Source organism: Malus sylvestris, chromosome 15 (assembly GCF_916048215.2).
Source record: "Malus sylvestris chromosome 15, drMalSylv7.2, whole genome shotgun sequence".
NCBI lineage: Eukaryota > Viridiplantae > Streptophyta > Magnoliopsida > Rosales > Rosaceae > Malus > Malus sylvestris.
In genome coordinates, this window is record NC_062274.1 from 44,736,667 (window position 1) to 44,760,178 (window position 23,512).

Sequence of the window (23,512 nt, forward strand, 5' to 3'; positions counted from 1 at the left end):
GTTAAAGGTAGCAAAATGGAATTCGAGATCGAAAAATGGCAAAAACCCAAGAGCAATCAAATCATGCAAATCGAAAAAAATAGTCTGTTTCCTATTTGAAATTCTCTCAGTGAGGGGTCTGTTCCCCTGAACAAAAGAAACCCAGCAAAACCCAACTTCCAAATTCTCATCCTTTTTTTCCCCAATCCTTCTCTTTTTTTCAGCTACAAAATCAGCCTAGCAAAAGTAGAAGGGTTATGAAGGATATGACCCAAAGGAGGCAAATGGGTTCTTTAGCAATTGCAAAATTAGAGAGAAAAAGAATAACTAGATTCAATCAATTGAAAGAAAGTTGGAAGAAAAATAGGAGGAGGAGGGCATAACAGAGAGAGAAGAAGAAGAAAAAGAGCAAGAAAAATAGGAGGAGGGCGGAACAGAGAGAGAAAAAGAAGAAAAGAAGAAGAACAGGAGGAAGTAGAACCTCAGATTCAGAGGAGAGAACAAGCGCTTAGCGTGCGACGAGAGGGACGGAGAGAGTAAGAGACTACCGACTAATAATGAGGTTTTTTTTTTGGGTTAAACGATAGATTTTGTCAGATTAAATGTTAGATTAGCCATTAGCAGGGTTTGAACCCACACCGTTATGCAATAGCTCAACATCTTTCCACCATTGTGGTAAAAGGCCACTTGCATAATACAGAGGTTTTTGGTTGGATAATTTAGTAGGTCTACACGGTATAAAACGGGTGGGGGGCTAGTACAAATAAAACGGGTGGGGGGCTAGTACAATGAGTTTGGATACTATTTAGTACAAAAACTGCACCAAACACTTGGAACCGTATTAATTATCCTATCCGGCCTATTATACGGGCTGCCAAACAAGGCCTTGCAGGTTTTGAAAGATGAGCGCCACTTAAGTCTAGTTTGTCATTGCTTTGTTTTTTATTTTTTATTTTTTTAAACAAACTGTTATTACTATGCTTTAAGAATAATCAATTATAAAATAAAGTAGTTGAGTATTTGATAGACTGTATTTAAAAGTATTGTGAGTATACAAAGTAGTGTACAAGCGTTTGGTAAATTTCAATGTAAGTGATATAATTGAATATAATGACAAAAAATGACATGATAGTAAGGGTGGTGGCGACCAATGTATAAAATATCGATGATATCAGAAATATCGGTAGTCCAAAAACAAGGGAATATCGATAGAAATATCGGGATATTATCGATATCGATAAAAATAATATTGAAACCACGGAAATTGTAAGAAAAACTTGGAAATTTTTATTGAAACTTTGCATGATGTTTATTTAGTCAATTATCTATTAGTTTATCACAAAAAATTGGAAGGAAATGCATTGCATGATGGATTTAACTGATTTAAGTTGATTATATAGCGAGCTGGCAAACATTGTGAGTGTAGAAAATATGTAGTAATTAATGAAAGAAGTTTAAACACACCATAATCATTTATATATAATGACTTAGTACAATATTTTACACTTTATACATTGCATGGTAAGATACATGAGTTACACAAACAACGGGAAATTAATGAGAAAGCCTTTCCCAAAACGTCAGCACCCGCTTTTTTGACCACACTAATCCAACGGCTCAATACCATTGATAGCCTTAAAAAGAAAAAGAATTGTTTGGTCTTAAAAAGAAAAAGAAAAGAAAATATTATATTAAAAGAATATAATATAGTATTGTTTTAAAAGATAGATTGTTTAAGGGGTAAAAATAGAATGACAGTTTAATCTTTTGCTGGAAAAGACGTCGTGATCTAGTTGAGTAATCCAAATAGGAAGAGGATACAAGTCAGATCTAGAAATGTCAGTCACAATTACTTCATTTATTTACCAAAAAACCAAAAAAAAAAATTGTTTTAAAACAGAACAAATAATATAATGTTATCTTAATCATTTATATAATATATTTATTGGACCAAAGCAATAACAATAGGAAGAAGGATTCACAAGATCTTGTTCCTGCCTCTCTTTGTCCAACTTTGATAGTGGGTAATTATTTTTTGTTTTTTTTAATTATGTGGGTGGTAGACTTTCACACAAAACTAGGCCTTTTTTTCCACTTTCCCGATTTCCCTGCTACCTAATTTCTATCAATCATCTCAACTTCTCTGTTTAACCCTCTATCTTCTTCTTTTCTGATCCCTCCTTCTAACCCTCCATGTCTACTCCGCACATCTTCCTCTATCACTCCCTCTAAGCCACCATGGTAATTCTCCATTTTCAAGCACAACACATCTCACGAACACACACACTCACCCGCCGTTCGTCTCTTCCTAGCTCCGTCGCACAATTCCACCACCACCATGGGTCGCGTCCGCACAAAGACAGTGAAGAAATCCTCCCGCCAGGTGATCGAGCGCTACTACTCGCGCATAACCCTAGACTTCCACACCAACAAGAAGATCCTCGAGAAAGTCGCCATCATCCCCTCCAAGCGTCTCTGCAACAAGATTGCCGGATTCTCCACCTACCTCATGAAGCAGATCCAGAAGGGCTCGGTTCGTGGCATTTCCCTGAAGTTGCAGGAGGAGGAGCGCGAGCGCCGCATGGACTTTGTCCCCAAGGAGTCTGCCATCAAGATCGATGAGATCTCTGTCGACAAAGAGACCCTCGACATGCTCTCCGCTCTCGATATGGCTGACATGCCTGGTTCAAGCGGGTCGACCCGGAAGCTCAGACTCAAATTTGCATAATATCGCGATATTAGCGATATTATCGCGATATTATGACGATAATTAAAGGGATAAGTATAAAAATATTGCCATCTAAAAAAAAACGATATTATCGGCGAAATATCGCCGATAATATCGATATTTTGTTCCTTGGTGGCGACAATAATGATGGCAACGACAATGCTGGTGATGGAAGCAGCAGTGGTAAGGGTATGGTGGTAGTTCCAATGGTAGGTGTGGTGGTTAGAGTGTAGATTGTAGAGATAGCAGAGGTATCTGTGAAAATGGTGGCGATTGTGGTGGTGGCAATGGCGTTGTTGGCGGTGGTGGTGGCAACGATGATGGTGGTGATGTTAGTGACCATCGCAGGTGATGGCGATGACAGCGGTGACAATCGAGGTGGGGGTGGACACAGTAATTATGCAGGTAGGATGATGGTGCCAATAATTAGGTTTGGTGGTTAGGATACAGAGGTAATAATGGTAGTAAGGGTGACAGTGGTGATGGCAGTTATGGAAGTGGTGGCAGTTGTGGCTGTGGTGGTAGCAGTAGCAACAACAATGATAGTGGTGGAGGTTGTTGTGGCAGTTGTGGTGACAGAGGTGGTGTTTTGGTTGTGGTGACAGCAGTAATGTTTGTGGTTGTGGTGATAGTGGTGCCAATAGTGAGGTTTGGTGGTTGAGGTACAGAGGTAATAATGGTAGAAGAGGGAGGTGGTGGTGATGGCAGTTATGGAAATGGTGGCAGCTGTGGTTATGGTGGTGGCAGTCGCGACAACAATGACGGTGGTGGAGGTTGTTGTGGTGGTTATGGTGATAGCGGTGGCGTTTGTGGTTGTGGTGGTGCCAATAATAAGGTTTGGGGGTTTTGGTATAGAGGTAATAATGGTAGAAAGGGAGGTGGTGGTGATGACATTTATGGAAGTGGTGGCAGTTGTGGTTATGGTGGTGGCAGTAATGACAACAATGATGGTAGTTGAGGTGGTTGTGGTGACAGCGGTGTCGTTTGTGGTTGTGGTGGTGGTGGTGCCATTAGTGAGGTTTGGGGTTTTTGGCACAAAGGTTATAATGGTAGAAGGGGCGGCGATGGTGATGGCAGTTATAAAATAGGTGATAGTTGTGGTTGTGGTGCTGGCAGTAGTGACAACAATAACGGTGGTGGAGGTTGTTGTGGTGGTTGTGGTGACATCGATGGTGTTTGTGGTTGTGGTGACACCATGTTAAAGATATCTCTAATATGTGACAATGGAACTTCAGTACTCATGCCATGAAAAGAAAGCATCGTATTAAAGTGGATATTCTTCAATGCATAATTTCTTACAGCTGTAGGAAGAAATATGTTTAATGGTGATTCTAGAATGGTTGGACTATCAAGATCTCCCCTCGTTTCATTCTACACTAACGCCATCGTGTTCTCTTGTTGATTTTCTTTCTCACTGTCTTTCCTTTGTTCCTTGCAGATTTCACGAAGTCTTTTCCCGATTTCCAGTTCAAACTCAAGTAATACACAATCTGACGAACATGTACCATTCACCTTTAAGAAACAATGAAAAATAGTGAGAATGCACCAAGAAAAACTAAACAAAATTAAAAAACGAATATAAAAAAAAATAAAAAATCTCAAAGTAAATTCAATTAGATTCAATTCAAGGCAGCGGCACCAAAAACTTCTTGTTGTAATTGCAAGTGTACAATATCGCTCAAGTAATGTAGTGATAAGTAGATTGTCGTTCTAACAAGAATCAGATTAACAAAACTTGCTATTGTGATTAACTTCAAACTAATTTTAAATAAAACAAGACTTACATTGACAAATTAAAATATGCAAAGAAACGAAAGACAAATAAAAATAACAATTGATCAAACACGTAGTAAAAGAAAATGGAATAATTAATGCAAGAAAACACTAGGACATCAGGTTCCTCATTCTCAATCCCATTAAACCCCGTTATTCATATTAACATCAAATTATTTCCATGTTGCTAGCAATTATCCCTTGATTTGTCAATATTTCATGTCAGAATATACTAACTGTGTTCCTACATATCATCCACTATGTCTAGCCACAGATACAGATAATTGAAACCCTTTGCGCTCAATGGATAAATATACGATACTACACATATCATAACCAGTATGTCTACTCGATTATGAAATTCATGGTAATTGTTATGAGAAGCAATCTACTAAACTCCAGTTGTCAGTCACAATTTAGTTCTTTACACAAATAATGGTCAATTATTTGATAACAACAAAGCACAATAACAATCACTCAACATGGAAAATAATTGAGATTAATATAAAATAACGAGACTTATATGTACATGATAAGAGTACACCCTAGCCCTAGCGAAATGATTTAGTTCATGATGAACTAATGACATACATAGATGACTTCGATGACAAGGAAGAAACCCCAAAACTCACTAGGAAATCTCCAGCCTTCTCTCCTTGCGGTGCTGGGTAGTTAGCAAGATCTTTTCTCTGTGTCATTAGGGGTTGGCATAGGCCAGGCTGGGCCCAAATTTGGAATGCAACATTATTGGAAAATACTCAGTAGGATTGGGTGAGTAAACTAATGCAAGAACTTTTTTTGGTGCAAGATAGATAAGGTGGAATAGAGGAAGATGAATTTGGAATAGAGACCTTGTTTTATGATAGAGGAAAATGAGGGTTTTATACCAAATATAAACCCAGCATCACACCTAGCTTCTTTATATGACCAATCGTCTCAATCTTACCATTTTAGGCCACTAGCTCGAAAATTCCCCCACCAATCACCAACAGTACAAAACGAAGTAGAACCAAGTACCAAAGGATACTAAATCATCTAAGGCTACCAATCAACTGGAATTATGAAAAAAAAATTTCACTTACTCTTGGTTCAATTGCCACCTAATTTCGAGGAGTCTATAGCCTACTGGAGAAAAGGGTTAGAGATAGACAAAATGATATATGTGATGTTATCAAGGAAACCTCAAATTTGGATGAACATGCTCGCTACCAAGCGATTGATTTGCTCGATGCTAAAACAAAAAAGTGCACATTGCTGAAGATGTCACTTGAAGAGCACTCAAATTGGATAACTTATAATTCAAAATGAGATGCGATTTGACTCATGATACATTAGTTTTTATTTGTTGTTTGTTTTGTTTTGGATTGACTTAGCCACACTATTAATTATTAGCATTTATATTTCTTTGTGTCTTCGGTATTATATATGGTTCTTCGTTTATTTGTTAACTTGCTAATGATTGGTATTATATATATATATATAACTTGTTTATGCTTTTATTTATTTGGTTGGTAGTTTATATAATGTCTAGTTGGATTCAAAATCACGCACATTCACAGAATGGAAGCGTAATTTAGTCAGAATTGCCTGCGAACTCTTGCAATGAGAGAATGGGGTTGATTAGAATTGGGGGTGTGATTGAATCTAGATCATATTGAATCTAGATCAGACTTCCTACATATCTCCTAAGGTGGAAAATCAAAGCATTGATCTAGTTCTTAAAAAGTTTTGAAATAGAGGAAAAACACTCTTATGAGATGCAAGATTCATTCGCACAGAAGAAATGCTAGCAACATTTTTGCTCATTGTCGGCCACAATAATAGATAGTCTACTAGGTAATACACTTGGCTGATTACATTTGACTATCAGTAGAAATTTTAACAAAATTTTGAAGGCCTTGAACACAATAGCAAAGAAGATGATGTCCAAACATGGATTAGCACTGCCATCTAAAATAAGGGAAAGTACGAGGTTTTACCTTACTTGAGCTACATATAGTGTGCTGTTCTTTTTATTTTTTATTTTATATAATTTTAATTTATTCCAAAAGATAAACTTAAGAACACTCTATTGTGGCACACCATCCCAGCATCAGTGTCAGAATACTATGTAAGCAATTATTGTATTCGTAAGGGATATCACAAAATGTATTAGCCGCTTGTAACTTTAATTTGAATTTTATCAACCCTTAGAAGATGGGAAGGATCAACTCATAATGCAAGAGTACTATATAATGCTTTTACAAGGAGGACTATACTTAAAGTGCCACAAGTATCAAATTATCTTTTTTTTATTTATTATTATTTTATTATAATAAATTTCTCATTAAGTCATTGAGTTGCATATTAAAATATATATTATTAGGTAAACTTTCAGAGTAGATTGTGGATTTTCAAATAGACGCAAGTTCTTAGCTCCTTATTGAGGAATCCGATATCATCTCCAAGAGTATGGTGGTTTGGGTCGTGAGCCTAGAAACGAAAAAGAGTTGTTCAATTTTCATTATGCTTCCTTAGGAAATGTCATCAAGAGGATATTTGGTATTTTTAAATCATGATTTCTAATTTTTAGGACTGCACTTCCATTTCCATATGCAGCAAAAGCTAAGTAATATTATGTAGGAGTACACAATTTTGTTCGCAAAGAGTGTAGATCAAACAAATTTCATGTTGAAACGAGATGATGAATCTTCTTTGTCATCAAACAAATTTCATTTTGAAACGAGATGATGAATCTTCTTTGTCTCTACCTTTGTTAGTTTTGGAAGGGGATCCTGAACAAGATGTACAAACACAAGAACAACCACAAAATATTTTAAATGAATCTAATATAGCTTTGAACATATGGAGAGATGCCCAAATGATAACAATGTGAATGAAAGATATGAGTCCTGAATAATGCTAGTGTTGTGGCTGTTAGGAGCCCTATTTGAAAGACCGAGGGAGCAAAATGAGGGTTATAATCTTGTTTTCATTGAAATCATATCTATCCTTTTCTTAAAATTTGATTTATGTGATTTTATGTACTTGTATTATCTTTGACTTTAAGATATATTGTTGAATGATACAAAGTAGCTCTTGCAATCAAATCGTTAGTGAGTCAATGATCCTTGTTTTGGTTAGTTAAATGAGAAAAGGAAAGACATATTTGATTGGTTTGTATTTTCATATATATATATATATATATATATATATATATATATATATATATATGTTTATGTTCTTCTCCGATTATGTATTGGGAAAGAAATTTATTTTATGTTGTAGGAGTCAACTAAATTTTAAGAAATTCATGAAAGAAGTCCATACAAATCTATAGAAATCTATAGTAGAAATCCATATAAATCAGTCAAATAGAATTGTAAAGTCTATTAAAAGTTCCTAAAATCTGTCACTTAAAAAAGTCGATTAAAATACTATGAAATTCAAATTGACTACACCCTCCTTATTTTCTGTTAGTTTCATCATTTGCTCCTAAAATCTTGAAAGACATGACATGTGAGGGTGCATGTGAAGAGCGTGAAGTCCACATAATTTAATGGATTCCAAAAGAAAGTTTCTTTTTTACAAACCCAAATTTATTTCTTATTCATCAACATGAATATATTCATGCATTCAATCTTGCACAAATTCATGTCCTCTCATCTCATGGATGCATTGCCCGTTCCGGCGATGGAGTTCCATCCCGCTTTGACTGTTAACTTACTTTTGAGCCTACAATGCAAATGACACAAACAATAGTGGAGCATAAAATTAGCATTTGATTAGACTAGCTAGAATTTGATCTTGGTCAAGATCTTCAATTCATCCTCTTTACACTTAAAAAAAACAAAAAAGCTTAATCCATCTTTTCATTCATTTGAAATCTATAAAAACTACTAGCTAGTATCGGCGGATCTAAGAAAAAATCTTGGGAGGTCAGTGTGAAAATAGAGGTGTTCGCGGTCTAAAATTTTTGGACGGAAATGAGTAAATTTTTTAGTGTGGCATTAGGTTGAATAGTTGGTGGGCTGTCGAGAGCCAACAGCTTCCGAACGAGTTTGTCAACATATGTCAATAACGCCGAGAAAGTTTGTTTATAAGATGTTGACAACAATGCACATAAAGGTGCTGCCCAGTCTCACTTAGAATTTGTCGAACACTTTATGTACCTGAATAGGTTGCTACCCAGACGACCAAGAGGGCATCAAGGGCTCTCCCCAACAACTTTCCTGGCTGCCACGAGTTCAACTGTCCACGTTGACTCCCTAGTGGATATGCCAGTAGCCTAGTGACATTCGGATTTAACATAATTACATATTGGACTAATATTACAACAAAAATACATGTTTCCTCTAGCTAAGAGAAAATTTCTCCCATACTTCCTTCTTGTTTCTGTTTCAAACAACTTGCCATAATTTGTGACAGAAATTAGGCTTCCATGTACCAACAATAATTTGTTTAAGGAATTTGGACTCTCGGAAAGCTGTAGATTCATGTATCCTCCCATGGCCTGTAGTTCCAATGACTTCGGTGACCCTCCGAGGATCCTCTATCACTGTTAATATTGACATACTACCGGTTTCATGTAAGACCATCTTAGATCATGTAGGATTTATCTAATATGACAAATACCATAAGGTGAAGAGTCCACCGACATGAAGATATTAACTTCCTAATTAATTATGTAGTAATTAGATGAATGTCTAAAGCCATTTCAGCTTGGAATGTGAATGCCATTAATTCATTGTATCATCCTCTTCCTAAAGCTATATGAGGATGCTTAGGGGAAGAGAGAAACTAGTGTGAGAGAAACACACAGCTTTTCATAAAGTTCACATATTCTAGTTAGGACCCTAGGCTATCACTATTTGCCCTAGGTCTTGGGAGGCGAAAACCAAGGGACAACACGACATACCGTAGCCAACCCGACGACCTTCAAGGTTCTAGACTTGCACAGAAGAACAAAGTACTTGTTCGTGTTTGTAGGAGCGTGTCGAGATTCAAGCTTCCGCACAAAGGTAGGTACGTTCTTCCAACATATCCAAATAGAATGCGGGTGCATCCAATCTCACGTTTTCTCTGACTGCTTTAAAAAAATGTCATGCTCCCCACTCTGCACAAGTATAAATTCTCTCTTTGATCTCAACCAAGGACGCATAATTATGGTGTAATAATCTCGCGTCCACTCTTTCTTATAAAAAATTTCAACATCCACGCCTCAATGTTGATGTTCTCACCATGAGATGAAGTATCAACGACGGTTCTTGGAGAGAGAATATGTGCCAGTGTTGTCCTGAGAAACACGAACAATTTTGTAAGTGGTGGTTGTATTATCGATCGAATCTCATTCCATCCCATTTATCCAGTATCTCAAGAGTAGAATCTCTACCATACAAGTGACTGTTTGGGTGCGACTAATTAAAACTTGTGCACTAAGATAAGGATTGATTAACAACGTCCATGATCCATTCTAATGTTTCAAGCAAAACAACATTGAGATAAACAAACTGTATCTCGTAAAATATGTTCGAACCCATAATCTTGTGTGGACAAGGTGTCCAAAAAACTACGAACATGCACGTTGGTCTTAACTGAAGGCGCTTTTGCCATCATCGTGTTCGATTACTTTCAACACCATGCTTTCTAGAGGTTCAACAACTCTTGATCGAGCAGAAAGCATAAGTTGAGGTCCAGCATGACGATCTGTTGTACCGTTGGCTCGTGAGAGTTGGAGACACTGTGATCGAACAGAGTAATTTTGGGGGGAGTCTGAGAAAGATGTTTGGCGAGGATACTTGGTAGGTCCATCAACTTTGTTCCTACGTACTAAAGGAATTTCTTATCTTTAAATCATCTTTGATCCTACGTACTAAATCACATTTATACTTAAAAAAAGGGTATTCTCAATGTTGTTATGCTATAGTTGGCGAACTCGAACCAAATTATTTCGCCCACGTCAGTTTCAGCTTCGAAGTGGGAGGTTTAGACATTTCAATCTTGTGCCGTGTCTCCCAAGGTAAAAAATAGAGCTTAAGATCTAAACACAGATTCCTAATATATTGTAAGTAACAAAAATAAACAGTGCCAAAGAACAGTGGAAGTAAGAACTAGGATGTTAGACCAAATCAAGTTGCAAATAGGAAGGGACATAGGATTTGGTAATTCTTTCCTAACTGAAATTCTAAAAGAAAATAAAGAATTATACACAATCCAAAACCTAATTGGACAAGAAATAGGTTTCCTGATCCTAGTCTGATTTTAACTAAACATACTGGTAGACGCCCCCTATATATACTCCTCAAGGGCTTGGCTCGATACAGTTAAGATTAATGTTTCTGCGGTCGAAAAAATAAATCGACATGCCGCCTTCAATAGAAGCTCTTGCAATGGCTGGTGCTGATTACCTCAAATGTGGCATTACTTTGAAGGAGCTGGACAGAAACGACTCAGAATCACCACCAAGTCATTTACTGGTCGATGCATACCAGAGCGATATGGATTTCCTTAATTCCTTAAGCCAGTCTCCATCAAATTCCCCCAGTCAGAAAGGGTGCAATGTTGAATACTATAACGAAGAACGCAAGGATGGCGGGAACCAGTTGAAGAGATTTGAAGAAGTTAAGTCAAGCCATGAAAAAAGGGACGTGGATACGAGGAAAATCTCAGTGGTGTGAAAACTGACATAGTTAACATACGTAGTTTAACATGTTCAAACTTGTATTGTGGCCAGTTCAAACTTCAAAGGTTCCTCGCTGAAACGATTTTCTGTTGTATTTGAATGAACTTCGTTATAAATTTTTTTTTTTATATTTATTTGCAGAATATTGGATAGCTAAAAAACTTTTAACCCAACCACAACGGGGCGATCTAGTGATTGAGAATGAATTCTAGGCTCGGATTTCACACGGCATGTTCAATTCTTGACACTAGTGAATCACACGATGATAGGTAAAAGAAACTGAAATGCGTCTTCTCACCTTCTAGAATAGCGGACTGGTGTGAAAAACCATCAATTGGTCCTCTACTTAAAAAAGAAAAAAAGAAAGAAAAAAAAACCTATTAACCCTACCCTGCAAAAGATTCTTGATTCGCTTGTGACACATATGATACCTTTTTCGTTATTTTTAATTGGATTTGATTTGATTTAATTTAATTTAATTTTATGATACAATACAAATTCCTCATCTAGCTTTCGCTACTGAAAGAGGAAAAAGAATAATTACAGGATTGATGACGGAACACATATGCAAGAAACAAATATTTTTGAGAGTTGATCTACAATGATCTAATTTGAAAATTGCTAGAAAATTAGTGGATATTTCGAATGCTGGTACAAAGGTATCAAGCCAAGTAAAACCAAACTCATTCCGAAAGAAGTTCCCAATTTGAATCTCTCACGTCCTATTCAAATAACATGGGGCTAATGAAAAAAGAAAATTGGTCTAATAAGTAGTTGATGAGTACTATTTTTCTTAAATACTAAGAGAATTTTGTGTTCCTTTTATGGGCAAATGAACTACCAAGATGCTTACATAAGTGCACGAGAGAATATGTGCCTTCTTTAAAATGAGGTATAGGGCAATCAGGGTGAGATTTTTCAATATGACCGTCACACGGGGTAGTACATCACGTGTCATTATATAAATAGTGGGATATATGTGTTAAAAAATTAATAACTTAAAAAATAAAATTTAACACTACTTACATAAAAACACGTAGTGTATCATCCATGTTTCTGTCACAATAAAAACTTTCTCCCAACAAGGAGATTATTTATCTCTCTTTTTTTTTTCTTAAAAGAAAATGATAATGTCATTAACTTAGAAAAAGATTACAATGAGTCTTGAAGGAGGGCATCCGAGACCTCACTCCAAACCATATTACAACCAATAGATAAAGCACACTTTGCTAAATGATGAACAACCTCATTACAAGGCGTGAAACGTAAGTAATCCGCTCATCTTGTAACTAGGAAGCCCACTCCTTTGCAACATCAATAAACAACTCAAGGACGTGAAACAGAAGTAATTCTGACGTCTCATATTCATGTATTCTTATACAAATTCACTGCTTTTACGATTTTAAGTAAGTAAATATGTCATTACTTTTCCGATGACGTTTGTACAGTTTGCATCTGCAAACTACAAACATGTCTACATGATCCTCCAAATACAACATAATTATGACCTAAAAGTCTTTTCATCAGCTTCATTGTGCAGTGTGGTCTATAGTCCAGCGATGGTGTGATGGTCACAAAATGCCGACCTATAAATTTCCATCATCTACCATCCACGGGAGCATTTATTCTCCATATTCGATTGATAATATGCAGACCAGCTAATGGAAGTTTTTTTTTCTTAATTATGCTAAATCCACTTTTTATCTGAAAAATAAATGGTTTGTAATAATTTGGATTAGGTCAATGAAAACAACAATGGATAATGTTAGGAAAATTAAAATTTTAAATCATATTTGCAAACTAAATGATGTATTACTAATAAGAAATAAACATGTTAATCAACACTTAAGTAATAATTCAATAACATCCACATCATTTGGTTTTAAAATAGAAGAAATTAGAATTCAGTCCCTAGTTACCTATACGCTATGATTAAAACCTTGTTGAATTTCAGCTTCTGATGAAGATCCATGTACTTTTTACACATCAACATTTTCACATATTTCCATGTTAGCTTTTTCTTCTATTTATTAAAAATTTATAAATTATCCCTCATATCATTCATTAGCAGTCTCAAAATAATTAAAGAGCATTGTAATTGAAACTCCTAGATTTCAGTTGCCCAATTCAGGCTATTCCGTTTTTGGTTTTTACATTTGCATTCAAATTTCGCCAAAATTTGAGCCGTACTCATATGTTCTCCACAAGCATTCACAAACATAGATTTTTGCAGAACATTTAAAAATATTGCGTCCGTTTTTTCTTACATCGGAGAGACTTTGTTAAGATTTTTAAATGAGTAATCTTTGTACCATAGTTCTACCCAGTCGGAGGTATTTCAAGCGGGGAAGAACTACATTGCATTTGCATAGTAACTTGGAGATCCTCCGACCAGTTCAAGGGGTTTTTTTTTTTTTTTTTTTACAAGGTTTTTTTGTATCTTCAATTAACGACTTGTAAATATGTGAGCATTTCATTTTAGCTTGTATTTTTGTTTATGCAAATTTCTAGTATGCACAACAAGTGTTTGTAAAAATGTTTGAATAAGTTTTTTTTTTCTTTTCCTCTATGAGCCATAAAAGGCCAGGCGTGGGTACAATCTTATTGCATTGGGTACATTTTCTGTTAAGCATATATGGTGACTGCAAAATCAGTTTTTTAATCTAGGTACAAACTAGCTAATCAGGTAAACATAAATACAGTCAGAAGGCCATATGCGTGGGGTTACAATCTTATTGCATGGGGTACATTTTTTTGTCGGAGGTGGATTGTCTGCTCTTCCATTTTCATACTCTTCTCATCTTCCTATCTTTTTCTATTTGTATGGTCATGATTAAGACACGTCAGCATTTTATATTAATTTTTTTATAAAATAATAAAACAAAAAGTAATAAGAATATAAAATGTTGACGTAGCTTAACCGTGTACACAAAACAGGAAAGGATGAGAAAAATATGGAAATTGAAGGATAGACAATCCACCTCCTTTTCTGTTAGCATATATGGAGATTTCACATCAGCTTTTCAATGACAGACTTCATGAATAGCTTCAATTAGGGGACTTAAATTTGGGAATTTCAGTTACAATGCTCTCCCATTGTTTTGCCCTGATAATGAGTGATATGAAGTATAATTTATAAATTAAAAATTTTAATAAATAAAATAAAAAGTTGACATGGAAGTATGTGAATAATAAAATGCTGATGTGTACAAAGCCTAGGGATCTTGATTAAAAACTGAAATCAAATAATTATAAGGAAAACTAATAAAAAAAGCTTGAAAACTTTGAGTTTTAATGATAAGGACAAAATAAGAGGTAAAATGAATAGTACCAGGTTTAATTTTTTAGTGTAAAAATATGATTTTTCATTAAAATAAACAGTACCGGAACTTTTCGTTAAAACTCCCATAATTATATCAGCTATGAACTAGATACAAAGTGTCCCTTAAAAATATCTACTTTACGTATTTTTGCCCCTTGATGTTAGTTCCGTAGCATCTTTAGTTCGTGACGGAAATTCTTCAATTCGTGAATTTGATTTTCTTGCAACCCTATCCAACCCACCAATCGCCATCACCCGCCTCAAACCGACCCAAAATATATCACACAATCTCACCCGCCTCTAAACTAAACCAAAATGCCATGCTTCAGCATCACCCAGTCCAAAAATTCATGCCACCGGTTCACCTTCGCCCGAGCCGGCCTCCGGTCTGCAATCACCGACCTCAAAGACGGCGCCACCACCATGCACTGCTGGGTCCCGCAATCTCCGAACCCTTCCAAGCCCAACCTCCTCCTCATCCACGGCTTCGGCGTCAACGCAATGTGGCAGTTCGTTGACCTCCTCCGCCATGTCACCCCTCACTACAACGTCTACGTGCCGGATCTCGTCTTCTTCGGCGACTCCTACACGACCCGGCCCGACCGGTCCGAGTGGTTCCAGGCCGAGTGCGTGATGCAGGCGATGGAGGCGCACTCGGTGCGGAGGCTGAGCCTGGTGGGGCTGAGCTACGGCGGGTTTGTGGGCTACAGCTTGGCCGCTATGTACAAGGAGGCGGTGGAGAGGGTTGTGATATGCGGCGCCGCCGTGTGCCTGGAGGAGAAGGACCTCTGGGAAGGTGCGTTTCGGATCTCGGATTTGGATGAGGCGGCCGGGATTTTGACGCCGCAGACGCCTGAGAAGCTGAAGGAGTTGGTCAGGTACACGTTTTTCAAGCCACCTCCAGTTGGGTTGCTGCCCTCTTGCTTGCTCATGGATTTCATTCGGGTAAATTCAACTTACTGATATCTTGATTTCAGTTTAATTGTTGTAAGCTCGTTTGGTATGGAGAATTAGATTAAAATTATGGATTAACATAAACAATATTTACTCAATCAAATCCCTCAAATGATAGTTTAAGAGGAAGAAATTAGTAGTCTAATCCTTTGAACATGAAAATCATAGTCTCCATTAATTGTCCGATAAATGTAGGAGCAAATAAGAAAGTTAACTACCGTGACTAATTTCGCTTGTATTTAAAAAGGTAACTATATTATATGTAATAGGAACACTTGTCTTGTGATTTTTCTTTAGTGGTTTTATGTTTTTTTTTTTTTAAAAGTATATTTTTAGGATTTGGATAGAATATAGTAGGGTGTTCCAAATGCTGCGAAGAGTTTTCACCGTTAATTAAACGGAAAGGACATAACTTATTTTCTAGAAGTATCTAATCAACAGCTGGTTGACACGTCAAAATTTAGTCTATTAAAAAATAAATCATATCTTACGTTCTTGTCGGGGAATGATTAGTAATAGAAGGATCAGATCCTCTCCTAAGCTAAGGATGAGGATCTTTTTTATCAAGGAATGTGAACCGTTAGATGAAAATTTAGCGGTTACAAACAGAGAGTTCTTAAGAATTATAATAATTAAAACCGTTGAATTTTTATCTAATAGTTCACACTTCTTGATCAAGAAGATCTTCATCCTTAACTCAGGAGACAATTGACAAATCAACAGTCAACATGGTTTGGTTTGGTATTAAAACAATTACAAATTATTCATGCAAGGAATTGTTGCGATTACGTTTATACGAAAGAGTAGTACTGCATTTATCATTTATATACATTTTTCATATCACATTTAGAGGTAGGGGTCATTAATACATATAAATCTCTTCTCTATTAAAAAGATGGTACACATGTAGTATGAAAAATGTGATAAGTAGCATTTTTGTATTTATATACCGACAGATAAAAGCAAAAATTCCATAATACTTTGGAGTACAAGATACTCCGAGCTTCTTAACAATTAAATTTTGGTTTTTGTATTTTGGGACAAAGATTTAATGATTAAAATACTCCAGAAAATTGTAGAAAATCCCTAGAAAAAGTTCTCAGCTTTAAGTAGGACTAAAATTTTTGTGAAATGAGCAGGCAATGTACTCCGAATTTGTGCAAGAGAAGAGAGAGTTGATCCAGGCCATCCCCAAAAACCGAAAACTTTCAGACCTCCCCAAGATTCCTCAGGTTCAATCTTCTTAATTAAGAAATGTACAAGTCAGTTCCTCAAACGCATCGGTGATTTTCAATTGTTAATGCATGCAACGCCAACGGTTGAAAATCTCCCAGGCGCGTGAGCATGATTATTTTTAGCGAATCCTTTATTAATAATACATTTCAAATTTCGTTTCGCAGCCAACCCTTATAGTTTGGGGAGAACATGATCAAGTATTTCCGGTTGAATTTGCTCACAAATTAAAAAGGTCAGTTTTCTGATGCTCGAGTACTGACCAAATGCATTTGTTTAAGCGCAGTTTTTAGTTTCTAGTTTTCAGTTTGGTTTGGTAACTACAACAAAAAACTGAAAATCAAATTTTGGAAGCTGAAAAAAAATAGTTTTTAGTTTTCGTTTTTCGTTGTTATTTTTTGAAAGGTGAAAACTGAAAACGAAATGATTATCAAACTCACCGACTCATTCGGAATTTTGAATTCTTTGAAAAAACATAGGCACTTGGGAGAAAATGCTCAGCTTGTAGTAATCAAGGATGCAGGGCATGCATTGAACGCAGAAAAGACCAAGGAGTACCACAAGCACATCAAGTCCTTCTTACTCCGATAAGTTCATCTGCTAAACATCAAAACCAGTCACTGACTAATTAATCATTGTAGAGAAAAGTCGCGCGGGTGGACGACTCTCAACTGTTGACTCTCTCATGCATCAGCAGCCTGGAGTTGCCCACTCACGCGTGGCTGATTGACGCAAGCACATTGCCGGCATGTGCTTCATCCAAGCACAAGCTTGTGTTCTACCGAAGATGGAAAAGGAGATTCATTTGACGGATGAATGTAACTTTCAGAGCCTAAGGGGCAAATAATATGCCTACCCTGTAAACTAATTTATTCAATGTCAGATTTGTATCAAATAGATAGATTACATGTTATACTTATCAAACAAGCCAAAGTAGCCAAGGGTTCGATTCCTTCCAATGCACGTATACAACAAGGAACATAATGGCCGAAAATCAATAGGCATGTCTCGTTCACGAAGAAAGAAACAAATCTGGTAGGGAGAGCATACGTAAGTGTTCAACATTTTGGCATACAAATTCCATCAGGATCACAAATTTAGAGTATGATTCTGTAAATAGACAATACATACACTGATACAAGCCAATAGCAGCACTCACTTTCCTTGCACTACAAACTTAGTAATCTGTTGAGTCACACGCCTTATGTTGCTCCGTCGCCGAAAGCCAGTCCCAAATATTTAGTCTCTCTAATCCCCATTTAGTTCTGCACATTGATTACTACTTAGGGATTGAAGGCAGCAAGGCAATGTAACAGACAAACCAGAAAACGTATGTCCGAAAATAAACGGCTGACGGTGGAAATGAACTTTTGCGAAAACAAAATGCAGTTTTTTTCTGTCATAGTATTACCTCCCTTACCTCTGGATGGGGTTCTTCAACTTTAAATTGCTCACCTGACAATTCAATGAAAAAAATCAGTAATTATGAATTAAGTGCGTAAACTCAGAACAACTTACTTGATTTACTTTTCATTAATTACACAAGCACCAACAACAAAAGATTATTAAGACGGAGAACATGATCAGACGGGGAAGTATTTCTTGACGCAAACAACGAAAAAGAACGTAAAAGCAAACATTTTCATTTAGCAAAAGATAACTAGCCACTACGCTATCGAAAGAATGAGAAAGAATAATGAATTTATGAAGATCTTGCCCTGTAACCCAACGACTCCAATTAAGAGGGATTATCAGGACTTGTAGAAATCATAGTGACATGACTTGAAGATAATTTAGAAAGTTGGACAAAAGATTCAAAACAATGCAGAAAGAAAAAAAATGACTCATAAAATTACCTCCCTCTGGCAGATCCGAGGTCCACAATGTGAGATTATCTTTGAGAAGCTGCATAATGAGGGAACTGTCTTTGTAGGATTCTTCGTCGAGGCTGTCAAGTTCGGCAATAGCCTCATCGAATGCCTTCTTAGCTACATGACACGCCCTGCATGGTGCAATTTGCAAATGGAACACAAAAGTAAACACTACGTAAAATAACCGGAAGGAGGCAGCCAAGGGGGAAGAGAGAAAGGAAGATTAGGGAAACCTCTCAGGGGAGTTTTGAATTTCGTAGTAGAAAACAGAAAAGTTTAGAGCCAGGCCAAGCCTGATTGGGTGTGTTGGGGGAAACTCAGAGGCAGCAGTATCAATGGCACTCTGCAGCACATATGTAAATTTCGTTAGGATCTAGTTATGGGTACGTGAATATAACAAGTCGGAGAACAGAAAGTGAAAACGTGACAGGGAAGAGGACATCCAGCAAGGAAGCAGATCAAAGCTTAACTCTTTGGTGGGGTTGAAGCGGTAACTCACGCTTGGTCTTGAGGTTGATTTTATTTATGGATTGAATGTGACTCGTCAATGGATGTTCACTTTTCTTTAATTTCATTGCGGCCATGGTGTCTTAGGGTTCGTTGGTTAGACTGTTTGGCTCTCTTAACTAAAATGCGTTCTCGTTTTTGTCCTATTTTAGAGGGCAATCAGGTTGCTAACTCCTTAGCTAATTATGGGGTTGATCACGTTGGCTCTCACTGGTGGGATCCTGTCCCTTCTTTTGCGATTGCAGCTTCTAGGGATTTTTTTCAGGATTCCCTAGCTATCGTTTTTCTTGACTTTGTTGGCATGGTTTCTTTTGCGGGGTTTGGTTCTTTGTCCCTCCCGTCTTTGTACCGACCTTTTTGCTTCTTTAATAGTTTAATAAGCGAAGGGGGCTGATCCCCTTTTTTTTAAAAAAAAAACAAAAGAATCAAAGCATACCACATAGGCTTTGAGCGACTGATCAGCAGCTTCTTTACGATCATCACCAGCTTTGAATTCAGCTAGATATCGATAGTAATCTCCTTTCCTGTCACACCAAACAACAAGGATCACAACTCAAATCTCTCTCTCTCTCTCTCTCTCTCTCTCTCTCTCTCTCTCTCTCTCTCTCTCACACACACACACACTTGCCAAAGAAAAGCGAAACATGAACTTGTATTGTGACAAAGTCTGTCATAAGGAATAGGCATTGGAGTGAAGATCCTTCGTAATCTAAATCTAATACGCACAAAAGGTCAACAAAATTAAGAAATTCAAAACCAAATTGTAGCTCACATCTTCTGGTAAAAAACAGTGGATTCCCCTGTGGACGCTGATGGGAGGAGGTGATTATCAACAACTGTCAGTATATCATGGCAAATTTTTGCAAGCTCGTCTTCAACCCTCTTCCTGTACTCCTTTATCCTCTTCGCATATTGTTCACTTCCCTTTGCCTCCTCCTTCTGTTCAATTGAAGACAGTATCCGCCATGACGACCGCCTTGCCCCAATCACATTCTTATACCCAACCGACACCAAATGTCTCTCCTCCACGCTCAGTTCCACATCCAACTCGGCAACTTTCTTCATTTCTTCAACCATCTCTGAATCAAGAAAAATGAAATGTAATTAATATGTAATATGCAAGTCTAGAAAATACCATCAACACAAAAATTATTTGCACTACTGCCACCACAGATGATTTCAAAACTCAAATCAGCAACGTTCGGGAAACACTGTTGCAAAAATGACAAGACTAATACCATATCAAAACTAACAAACAAAATTAAACAATTTCCATTAAATTTACATGCCACATACAAACCAAATAAATGGTCCCCAACTGAGTCGGAGAACGAACAGGTGATCGAGGATGGGGTATGACATGTTTCACAATCAAATAGTGTTTAACATAACCAGTTTTGCTTGTAAACAACTGGGAATTTTGTCTCTGCTTAGGAACACCTAATGTATAGGTATCACTTCTCTATTTGCTATCTTTTTGGGATCGAAAAACCAGGCTAAGCAATCAAGGATCAAGCCGAAAACTTTAGATAATCATTACTTTAGGATGAACATGCAGTAATTAACTTGGTCTAATTAACTTAAACTCAGACTAACTGGATGCTCGTTGAGTAAACTCATTTAGTATTCTTCCAAAGCCATCCCAAAAGTAAGAAAATGAAATGAAAAATAACATCACCACAATACACTGGCTCAAATTTAATTATATTATATCATCTACAAAATAGATGAGACTGAGTACCAAAAATACGTCTGAAATAAGGAAATAGTAAAAAAGAAAACGAAGCGTCCATGCAAGAAGAACATATATATACCATCGTATCTTTCGGCTTGCTCAGCAAGCTTTGCCTGGTAAGCATGCTTCTCTCTCTCTATCTCCATACCTCTCTCTCTCTCTAGAAACTCTGGTTCTGGCAACCTTGGAAAGCTACAACTATATAATATGCTCTACTTATATATCTCTTGTCGCAACCTTCCGTCTATCTCTTTTTATCACGTGACTAGTCAATAGTTCAACTGAGAGACGGTTGGAAATGGTTAGCAGACAGGTTGTAGGATCAATGGTCTGAGTGAGAAAGGTCTGGATTTTGTGAACCCTTCCCTTGGATCCTCGGACGGTGAGATAAGGGCGGGTGGATGGAATTGGATGCGAAACGAGGATCACATGGAGCGATATGGTTGGATGCGTTATTGATCGGGACAACCACTGATGGGTGTTTGATATTAGAAAGGGTGAGTGGTGCACTGCAAGTGGTCTCCATTTTGAGCGACATGTTATGTCAACTCCTTTTCGTTTTCACCGAGAGAGATGATAGGATTTTTACCATATCTATGCAAATAGGGGCAAAATTACATGAAATACTTGCAATAATACAAGGATGTTGTAGTATAGATGCTCATGCAAGGTCGTTCCTCTCAAGGACTATTTTAATAAAGGGAGACTTTGGATGCGGTCCCTAGTTATGAACAATCTTTGACTGAAACTTTGTTGGTTTTCAATTTTTGATCCAAGTCACTAAAATTAATTGATAATTTATTTCTATGTACGTTACTATATTTTTTAAATTAAAAATTAAAATTTATAGTTGTTTATAGTAATGAGATTTTAAATAAAAAACATAATTTGTGGGATTAAAAATATTAAAATATAAATATACTATTGTGTGTGTGTGTAAACATGGGTACATTCATAAAAAATAACCAAAAAATGATTGTATCAAAACATGGGTACATTCTTCAAAATGGGTACATTTAGCAAAAATAAAAATGGGTACAAATAAATAAAAAAAATATGGGTACAATACAAATAAAACTGTAAAAAATATGGGCACAAAAAGAAATTAATATATGGGTACAAATTAAAATTGAAAGGAAAATTGGTACAAATTAAAAAAGGGTTGCAAATTAAAAATGGGTACAAACTAAAAATAAAAATATATGATAAAAAATTTAGCCATAAATATAAATATACTAATTGTAACATTTTTAATATTAAATGAATATATTTAGAAATAAAAAATATTTTATTATTGAAATAATTAATGATATTATTAATACAAAGGACCTTGATCAAAAATTGAAAAGTAATAAGGTTTTAATCAATAGAGTAGTAAAAATAAGGATGAAAACCTAATTACTCCTTTAATAAATTATGTAAAAACAATTCTTAATCAACTACTTAGAATTAAAACTTGAGAAAAGAGATTTTGAAATTGGGTAATATTAAAAACGAATTTTAATTAAAAACTAATATGACAAAAGAAAAGAGTTTTAAATACCAATTATAATAGCACTAGGGTTCTATCATCACCTAGCAATCCTATGAATTCCTACCAATTACTCATGATTTACACATGTCACTTCGAAGGTTAGGTTTTCCTAATATATATTCTCCTCGTGATAACATGCAATCTGTCTGTGATATTCAGATCAAATATGAACGTGCAAGACTCACTAAGTTTGATGAAAACCTTTTGAAGAACCATGCAACCCCTAAGAGCGTGATATTCGCCTTAGATGAAATTACAATTATCAATCACAAGAATCAATACTCAATCCTCCGGTGATATTCTGACCGAATTGCATCCAATCACTTGTCTAAACATCCTAATGGTGGCCAACCATCAAGATAATTAGATAGTTTAAAACAGTGATCAATAATTTGAAGTGTGCATGCAATCAATTATAAGCAATTAAATTAAAATTACATATTCATGCTAAGGCTCAAGGCTTCGCCCTAGCAAAGGGACTTAGTTACGCATATTCATAGTTGAAATCATAGAAAATATTATTCAAAATAAAAGCAATGAAAGCACCTTAAAGTAGAAAATCCCCAAGAACCCTAGCCAAGTTCTTTGTCTTTGAAGTTGAATAATAATAAGTGTCCCCCAAAAACTATAGACGGCAAAGCAATATATTTGCTAAGCCCTCGCACAAACCCTAAGACATAGGTCTCTTATTCCAGCTAGGAAACTAAATAATAATAAAATAGCTTAGAAAATAAAGTCCTAATTAAACTAGGAGAATCTGCCAGTCAACTGTACAACCACGTTTTAGCCTCAGATATCCTCCAAATCTGGCCCAAGATAGTTTGTTTTAAAGATCAGGATGTTCCAAACACATCTCCAGAAGGCCACGAAACCATCTGAGGTCATCTTGGGCTCCAAGAACGTAATTTAAGCCCAAAAATGTCAATTTTCAGCACTGCGCATCACTCCTTTATTTTATCGCCAGAAAATAACCACTTAGTGAAAAAATCCCAAATTTTGATACGATCAAGATAAGTGACTCACGAACATCCTCCAACTAGAATTACTCTAAAATTCGTCCATTTGATCACATTTTGCTCCAGATGAAGTCGAAATTCCTATATTAGAAATACAATTCAAAGTATCAAAATTCTTCCAAAATATGAACCAAAATATACTAAGAATAGGGTTAAATATATAATATAAAATTCACTTATCAAGAGATCTTTGAGAGTG

At 36.3% G+C, this 23,512-nt stretch overlaps 2 protein-coding genes and 1 pseudogene across 4 annotated transcripts; 2 read left to right on the top strand and 1 right to left on the bottom strand.

Moving 5' to 3' along the window:
* Window positions 1-2,217: 2,217 nt before the first annotated feature.
* LOC126604947 (40S ribosomal protein S17-3-like) lies at window positions 2,218-2,707 on the top strand (annotated as a pseudogene).
* Window positions 2,708-14,603: 11,896 nt separating this feature from the next.
* LOC126602069 (uncharacterized) lies at window positions 14,604-17,545 on the top strand. The gene is made up of 4 exons (XM_050268885.1): window positions 14,604-15,408; window positions 16,557-16,649; window positions 16,818-16,885; window positions 17,130-17,545. The coding sequence occupies exons 1-4, from the start codon at window positions 14,779-14,781 to the stop codon at window positions 17,239-17,241; spliced, it is 903 nt and encodes a 300-aa protein (XP_050124842.1). The 5' UTR covers window positions 14,604-14,778; the 3' UTR covers window positions 17,242-17,545.
* Window positions 17,535-21,241, bottom strand: LOC126602070 (14-3-3 protein 7-like). Of its 3 annotated transcripts, XR_007615968.1 has the most exons (8): window positions 20,843-21,241; window positions 19,801-20,107; window positions 19,465-19,552; window positions 18,755-18,864; window positions 18,507-18,652; window positions 18,062-18,105; window positions 17,782-17,915; window positions 17,535-17,682 (listed from the first exon to the last, which is right to left on the bottom strand). XR_007615968.1 is itself a non-coding variant. In XM_050268887.1 (7 exons), the coding sequence occupies exons 1-7, from the start codon at window positions 20,907-20,909 to the stop codon at window positions 17,910-17,912; spliced, it is 759 nt and encodes a 252-aa protein (XP_050124844.1). In that variant the 5' UTR covers window positions 20,910-21,241; the 3' UTR covers window positions 17,702-17,909. The 3 variants fall into 3 exon arrangements, 2 of the variants coding, with proteins under 2 accessions (XP_050124844.1, XP_050124843.1); XM_050268887.1 differs by lacking the exon at window positions 17,535-17,682 and having other exon boundaries at window positions 17,702-17,915; window positions 18,071-18,105; XM_050268886.1 differs by lacking the exon at window positions 17,535-17,682 and having other exon boundaries at window positions 17,702-17,915.
* Between the last annotated feature and the right edge of the window lie 2,271 nt (window positions 21,242-23,512).